Raw genomic sequence first — 8479 nt, 5'->3', positions numbered from 1 at the left:
TTATAATTAGAAAAAAGATAAATTGAAGTGAAATTTTTAAATAAAATTCTTACCCACTAATTATGCCAATTTATATTAAATATATTCGATTTCCTTATATCTTATATTTCAAATTTAATAATGATATATTTTAAGATAAAATTATTCGATTAAACATTATTTAATACTAATAATTAAATTTATAATTACACAAAGATAAATTAATGTAAAATTTTTAAATAAAATTGTTATTTTTAAATTATGCCAATTTACTCTAAATATACATCCTTTCATTTTATCTTATAATTTAACAATTATATATTTTAAGGTAAAATTATTCAGTTATATATTGTCTCATGCTAATAATTAAATTTATAATTAGAAAAAATAAATTAAAGTGAAATTTTTAAATAAAATTACTATTAATTAATTATCTCAGTCAATTAATAGTTAACCCACGCCTTATCTAATAATGCTAATATCATTTTTAAAATAAAATTAGCCCACATATTATGCGGGATTATTTTTTATTTTAATAATATAATTTAACATTTATTTTTATATTTTATATTTTTAAAACCATATAAAATTTTGTTAATATTAAAATTTTAAATTAATTATATTAAATACAAATTAAATTTTATTAAAATTTTAAACATTTGCATCATTAGCCCCGCCTCTAGTTGATAAGTGACATGAATAGAAATGGGCATTCACATGAAACAATTCTATTTTTATTACCTTATTTTTTAGGTAAATGTATTTTTTTAATCTAATACCAATAATTATTAAAATAAAATTATTAAGTTAAATATTATCTAATACTAATAATTAAATTTATAATTAAAAAGGATAAGTTAAAATATAAGTTAAAATAACTTTAAACTCAATTAGGTCTTATCTAATAAAACTAATTTTACTTTTAAAATGAAATTTAAAATATTTTATAATTTTAAATTTCAAATATTTTATAATTTTAAATAAAATTTATTTTTTTTAATTATGTTAATTAAAGTTGGAAACACTTGTCAAATTTTGATTTTGAATATGTATCTTTCAGATATATATGTTTATAATAAAAAAATATAAATTAAAATGAAATGTTAAACTCAATTAGGAATTATCTAATAATGATTTTATATTTTTAAATAAAATTACTATTTTTTTTAATTATACCAACTTAATGTTTCGAATCATCATCATTTAGGTTCATTTGATTATGAACCAATATATCAATTTTATTTGAAACCAACTATGTCTCACTATAATTTGGAGTACACATCTCACCATAATATGAGGGTTTTTATAAAGAAAAATCAATTAGAAAATTGTTCATATTTCAAAGAGTCTAATATGATTAACTCTAATAAGTTGAACTTTATTAAGCATAATACAACAGAGGCACATAAAAAAATAACAGAACACCCGAATTTTAAAGGGGTGACATAACTGTTTAAGGAAAAAAAAAAAGATAGTAAGGTAGGCGCAAACCAAATGTTGCCCCTGTCTTGTACAAATTAACCTATTAAATATTCTCAATCATAAGTTTTCTCACAATCATCCACCACTTCAGACAACTCCACTAGACTTAAGCTCCTTTTAATAGCCCGTGTGAATTGGAAATGCTTGCATTTGATTTCATTCCTAAATTAGAAGAGCTTTCTATAATTGATCCTCAGTCTGAACAAATATGGTGGATGCATTTGAAGATGATTCAGAATTTAAGGCACTCATCTGATTAATTAAAGATGCAATAAGAGCTTATTTCCTTTTCCATGCAGAAGTCTAAACACTCACTGATAGTGTTATATATAAAACCTTTTTATGATAGTAGTTAAAATAAAAAGATAAGTTAAAATTGAATTTTAAATTCAGTTATGCTTTATCTATTATTTTAAATTATATAATTAATAATTAAAGAAATATTTCTGAATGATTAGGTAAATTAGCCATCTAATCATTTTATTTAAATTTTAAATGTTTTATATTTTAAAATCTTTATATATTAATTGTTTCAAATAGCAATTAATGATGAAATAAAATATTAAATTTTTGTTAAAAGTTTTGAGTCCTTAACTTTTTTATAAGATTTGGGCTAATTATCAGAGTGCTATATGAAAAAATATTTCGTGTAAATTATAAGTGTTATTTTTTTTTCAGTCAAAATGTTATTTTTGTTTTAGAAACGAGTTAAAAAAAATTATTCATTTAATTATTAATTAAATTCCAATAGAGCGATTTAAATTAATACAGAAAGTTGTTAGTATATTTTAATTAGAATTTCTTTTTTATATGAGAAAAAAAAATTAAAACTTTTGAGAATTATCTTTTCTTTTTAGCGAAAAGTTAATTCTTGTATATGATTTTCAAATACTATTAATTGAGACCAATTATTATAAAGATAAATTTTACTAATCCCTAATCTCCCCCTGCTCTTCACACTTGCTCGCTCTCCGTGTCCTCTTCTCAATCCTGCTTCACAGCTCTCCCTCATTGTCGTCTCTTGCTAATGAAAATACCCCTGAAAGCCCATGTGGCCCTGCAACAACCCAAGCCTCCAAGCTTCTCTATTCTAGCAGAGAAGTGAAATAGGCTCTGCTTCTCTGTTCTAAATTCAAAAGATGAAACTCGTGAAACACAGGTTCTCTCCCAACTTTTCACAGCTTCTTCCCTCATCACAAGGAATCAAAACCGGGGGGTGGTGGGGGTTGGTGTTTGGGTTTGGTGGAGAGCAGTTTCACAATTCGTTGAAAAGTAAACAAACAAAAGAAGAGCGTTTGCTGTGGTCGAATTTTAGGGATTAAATTATTTTATTTTAAAAATACATGGATTAAATTTTAAAATTTTATCAAATTTTATAAATTAAATTATAATTTATTAAAATTTTAATTTGAGTGTTTATAAATAAAATTTATATAATTTTAAAAATTTTAATTTAATTATTTAAAATTTAAATAAAATAAGTAATAAACACAAACATTTAATTTATCTAACCAATAAGTCAAGAAAAAAGTATCAATTGCAAAACGTGTATTTCTCCTTTTTTTTGTGCGTATTAATGATTGGAAAGAAGGTGCGTGAAGAAAGTTAATTAATTGGAATGGAATGGATTCATATTATATGTATTTTTTTTTTTCATTTACAAATTTATGTAATTTTTTTCAATCATTATAAGTAAATCATATAATTTCTATAATTAAAAATGAACATTCTTCAATTTATTTTCAATGTTTACATATACATATAACTTTTTTCATCTTATTGTGATAAAAAAAAAATACAGAAAGATATAATGTAAAAATAATAATTTTATTTCTTTCATTTACTGAATCAGCCGAGAGCTGGTCGGCACGAATTTGTGATACACGAATTTGCTGCGAAGACTTTTCCTTATTTAAGGCATTGCATGTGAACCTCAACCATCAATTCCAGTTACGTAATACTTTTGTCTTAGATCAACACGTGATATCACATTCCACAACACTTGATATCACATTCCAATTTTCATTCGTTAATGCATGAGAACCAAATTCTAAGAATTAAAATCGCACATTCTAATTTTGATTATAGCCTATTTTTTAAGAAATCAAACGACCTGTCAATGCTATGAAACATGCATTAAATTACTTGAATATTAATATATTAGTTTAATAACTATTGTATTTAATAATTTATTTAATATTTTTGATATATTAATAAAAATAGCATTTGTTAAATATCAAAAGAATAAATATTTTACACAAATTAAGATTTTCATTTATTTATTTTTATTTAATTAATAATAAATTAAAGCACCAAACTTTATAATAATTTTCATGATAATTAATTTTATAAAAGTAATATATAATAATTCAGTGCATGGATAATATAAATAAATACTTAAACACAGAGACAGAAATTTTGAATCACAGATAAATCTAAAAAACTCTCTCAATAATTCACTTTTCAAATTTTGGTTAGTTCTTAATTTCTCATGAATTTTTCTTTTCAATCTATAATCGTTGATTATGTTTGTACATAATTGGCTGTTCAAGACTTAGAGATTTGCATGGAACGATCATGCATTAGCTACCAGAGAGCAAGTTTAATTATGAGAGTGATTTGGGGTACTTCTGGTGCACAATCACTCAAATTCAAGACCAATTATAAAGTAAATCCATAGTATCACTGCCAAAGACAATAATCCCTACGTTCTCATTCTCAAGATATAATGCTATTCCTTTCACACCGCTGGCAAATTCAACCATTTCCCAGTTTGAATCTCGTTTAATCGATAAACACATGCAATCCCATCTCTAACTGGGACCATGGGACAAGTACTAATAATTTTGTTTTCTCTTTCACCTAATTTTCTTTGAAAATTATTTCTTTGATCCAACATTTATGAAGATGATGCAAACTTTTCTTCTTTCTCATTTTCACTCACTATTTCGTCAATAGCCAGTCAACTCCATTTTTGTTTATTGATCCATCACCATAACCATAAATCTCCCAGCAGCCTCTCTATCACACAAACCCATCCTCCCTAACTAGGATATGTGTCACGTAAATGAAAATTGTTACAGTTTCCTCTGGAAAATATTAACTAAACATATAAACCTACTACATAATTTCTGAAACCTTTAATTTAAATAAAATAAATCAACACACACATATATATATATTAAGACACTAAAAAATTAAGTCTTTGATCATTGTTAAAGAGCAATAAGATGATATATCAAGTCATTAATGGACAATGCTACTAAGCACAAAAAAAAAAAAAAAAAAAAAAAGAAGAGCTTGATTCAATATACTGGATTGTGATTTGATGTTCATATGATGTTGATTAGGTAATTGATACAGCGTTATCCTATAAATACCTCTCCATGAAGCTAAAGCTCTTCACTCACCCATGAAATAATCCATCTCCTTCTATTTTTGTACTATAATAGACCTGACCTAAAATAGTCACCAAAGCCACAATGTGCTTGCTCGCTAAATCACTTTCCAAGTTATTCCAAGCCCTGCTTATTCTCATATTTCTATCTTCTATATCTTTCTTCATCAATTCTTCTGCTTCCGCTGCAACTTCAGTCTCTGCCGATGCAAAGAGTGATGAACCAGTTAAAGGGGGAAAGGAAGCTGATTCTCTCTTAAAATGGAAAGCCAGTCTTAATAACCAAAGCCAATCTGTTTTAGATTCTTGGGTTGGCAGCAGGCCTTGCAGGTGGGTTGGGGTCACTTGTGATAGTTCTGGAAGTATCACCAATTTGAGCCTCATTAATTTACGTTTAAGAGGTACGCTTCATAGTTTCAATTTTTCATGCTTTCCCAACCTTTTAAGTCTTGAGATTTGTAACAACTCATTGTATGGGACCCTTCCGTCACATATCTGTAATCTCTCCAAAGTTACCTTATTGAACATGTCCGGCAATCATCTCACAGGAAATATTCCATCTGAGATAGGTTTGCTGACAAATCTTTCTAAGCTTGATTTGTCAAGTAACAATCTCACAGGTTCAATCCCTCCTTCCATTGGAAAATTGAGGGAGTTATCAATTCTTCGGCTTTTTGAAAACGAACTCTCTGGATCCATCCCCCAAGAAATTGGGATGCTTAGTTCTCTTTCTGAACTCTATTTGCAGGAAAACAATCTCACGGGTTTAATCCCTACTTCCGGTTTCATACCTTCAGAAATTGGATTCTTAAAATTTTTAAAACAACTTGAGCTGTCGATTAACGGTTTAACCGGTGTAATCCCTTCTTCTATTGGACACTTGAGAAATTTATCGATTCTTTACCTTGACGACAATAAACTTTCTGGTTCCATACCTTTAGAAATCGGGTTCTTAAAATCTCTTAAAAAACTTGCCTTGTCGAGTAATGCTCTGTCTGGACCAATTCCTCCTTCCATTGGAAAATTGAGAGAGTTATCATTTCTTTCCGTTTATGACAACAAGCTATCAGGATCCATCCCCCATGAAATTGGGATGCTTAGTTCTCTTTCTGAACTATATTTAGAGAGAAACGAACTCACAGGTTCAATCCCTACTTCCATTACAAATTTGGGAAATCTCTCTATCCTCTACTTTTGGGGCAATAAAATCTCTGGTTCCATACCTTCAGAAATCGGGTTCTTAAAATCTCTAAAAAAACTTGACTTATCGATTAATGCGCTGTCCGGACCAATTCCTCCTTCCATTGGAAACTTGAGAGAGTTATCATTTCTTAACCTTTGGGACAATAGACTCTCAGGATCAATCCCCCATGAAATTGGGATGCTTAGTTCTCTTTCTAAACTCTATTTGGGGAAAAATAATCTCACCGGTTCAATCCCTACATCAATAGGAGAACTTAAATCCCTTCACATGTTGGAATTGCCATTCAACCAACTCAACGGTTCCCTGCCTTTGGAATTCAATAATCTTACTCGTTTGAAGTCACTGCATTTGTATGGGAATGGATTCACTGGTCATTTGCCAGAAAATGTATGCCTTGGAGGGTTGCTTGAAAATTTCACTGCTGGCTGTAATCATTTCTCAGGTTCGATCCCCAAAACCTTGAGAAATTGTACTAGCTTATTTAGACTTAGACTTGATTGGAATCAATTAACAGGGAACATTTCAGAAGATTTAGGGATATACCCGCATTTGAATTTCATTGATTTGAGTAACAATAGATTTCATGGAGAGCTTTCATGGAAATTGGGGAAGTGGAAAAACATCACGACATTAAAATTTTCAAACAACAACATCTCTGGCAGCATACCACCCGAGCTGGGAAATGCTACTCAATTACATCTTATTGACCTTTCCTGGAATCATTTGCAAGGGCAAATTCCAAAAGAATTGGCAAAGTTGAAGCTGTTGTTCAAAATTTGTCTTAATAACAACAATCTTTTTGGCCTTGTCCCTTTAGATTTGAAGGTGCTATTTAATCTGGATGAACTTAATTTAGCAGCAAATAATCTAAGTGGTTCAATTCCTGGACAACTTGGAGAACTTCCACATTTATTGGTCTTGAATTTGAGTGGAAATGAATTTACAGGAAGTATTCCGTCTGAGTTACGGAATCTACATTTTCTAGAAGTTCTTGATCTTAGTCAAAATTTGTTGATGGGACATATGCCACAACAACTTGGGCAATTGAGAACTCTAGAAGTGTTGAATCTCTCCTATAACATGCTTTCTGGTTTGATTCCAACCACTTTTGTTGATTTGTGGGGCTTGACTACTGTGGATATATCCTACAATGAGTTAGAAGGTCCTATTCCCAATGTAAAAGCCTTCCGTGATGCTCCATTTAAGGCATATAGAAACAATAAAGGCTTATGTGGTAATGCCAGTAGTCTAAAGGCTTGTACGTCTGTCAAAAGTGGTAAAACTCAGACAAAGAGCAAAAAAGTTGTCATTCTGATTTTACTTCCTGTTTTGGCCACCCTCTGTCTGTTGCTCTTGATTGGAGGTCTCCTGATTCTTTTTCGACTTAGAAAAAGAAAAGCCCAATCAAGGGAATCAAAAGATGAAGATATACTGGTGATACCTGGTCATGATGAGGAATTGCAATATGAAAAGATCATTGAGGCCACTGAGGATTTCAACTCCAACTATACCATTGGAGCAGGTGGAAGTGGAGTCGTTTATAAAGTTGTGCTGCCATCAGGTCGAGTGTTTGCTGTGAAAAAACTTCATCCATTACAGGATGACAAGTCAAGGAACTTGAAAGCTTTTGAAAGAGAGATTCAAGTGTTGTTAGACATTCGACATCGAAATATTGTGAAGTTACATGGTTTTTGTTCACATTCAAAGCTCTCTTTTTTGGTTTATGAGTTCTGATGTCCCAAAATATGTCCAAGAGGGGGGTGAATTGGACTTTAAAAACAATTTTCGGTTCTTGCTCAAAACCTTTGAAAATTGCAGCTAGGTTCAACTCAATTGACTAATGTGAAATATGAACAATACAGCTCTATTGACAAGTTGATTCAAAGTTAGGCTATATGCAATCAGTATACTGATCTAACAAATTATATCAGCATTCAGCAGAGATATCAGTAATCTGGATAAGTTTTTAATACAGCAACCAGAGCAGTATACCATATATACTAACTGACAGCAGATCAAATAACAAGCAGATTATATTAGATATCAGCATATTTAGCAGTAAACTGATTTTCTCATATAGCAGCAAGATCAACAGCAAATGATATCAACTTTCATATCAGTAAAAGCATATCAATCATAAAGTTAAATTGCATAAATGTAAAGAGCAAGGGTTGAGAAAATGAACACTGAAATTTTATAGTGGTTCGGCTTCAACTAGCCTACATCCACTCTCTCAAAGATCCCACTTTGAGTCTTCACTTCACTATTCTTCTCTTTTAAAGGCAAAAGACAAAAAGCCTTTTACAAATCTTCTCACCAAAGCTTTTACAAGTAGCTTCACACTTCTACTAAGTGTTATCCAAACACTTTATCACAACCAAGCTTCAATAGGTGCTTGAATGACCTCTCATAAGTGA

General features: G+C 29.8%; 1 protein-coding gene across 1 annotated transcript; it reads left to right on the top strand.

The window, feature by feature from the left end:
* Positions 1 to 4943: 4943 nt before the first annotated feature.
* LOC110637291 (probable leucine-rich repeat receptor-like protein kinase At1g35710) lies at positions 4944 to 7796 on the top strand. Its single transcript, XM_058147925.1, has one exon. The coding sequence runs from the start codon at positions 4944 to 4946 to the stop codon at positions 7794 to 7796; it is 2853 nt and encodes a 950-aa protein (XP_058003908.1).
* The last annotated feature ends 683 nt before the right edge of the window (positions 7797 to 8479 follow it).

This window comes from Hevea brasiliensis, chromosome 6, assembly GCF_030052815.1.
Source record: "Hevea brasiliensis isolate MT/VB/25A 57/8 chromosome 6, ASM3005281v1, whole genome shotgun sequence".
Lineage (NCBI taxonomy): Eukaryota > Viridiplantae > Streptophyta > Magnoliopsida > Malpighiales > Euphorbiaceae > Hevea > Hevea brasiliensis.
Note: the sequence above shows the minus strand (reverse complement) of the source record. Positions and strands in the feature narration are given on the sequence as shown.

Excerpts from the sequence above, each read along its gene's own strand:
- LOC110637291 (XM_058147925.1), top strand. The coding sequence starts at position 4,944 with ATGTGCTTGCTCGCTAAATCACTTTCCAAGTTATTCCAAGCCCTGCTT.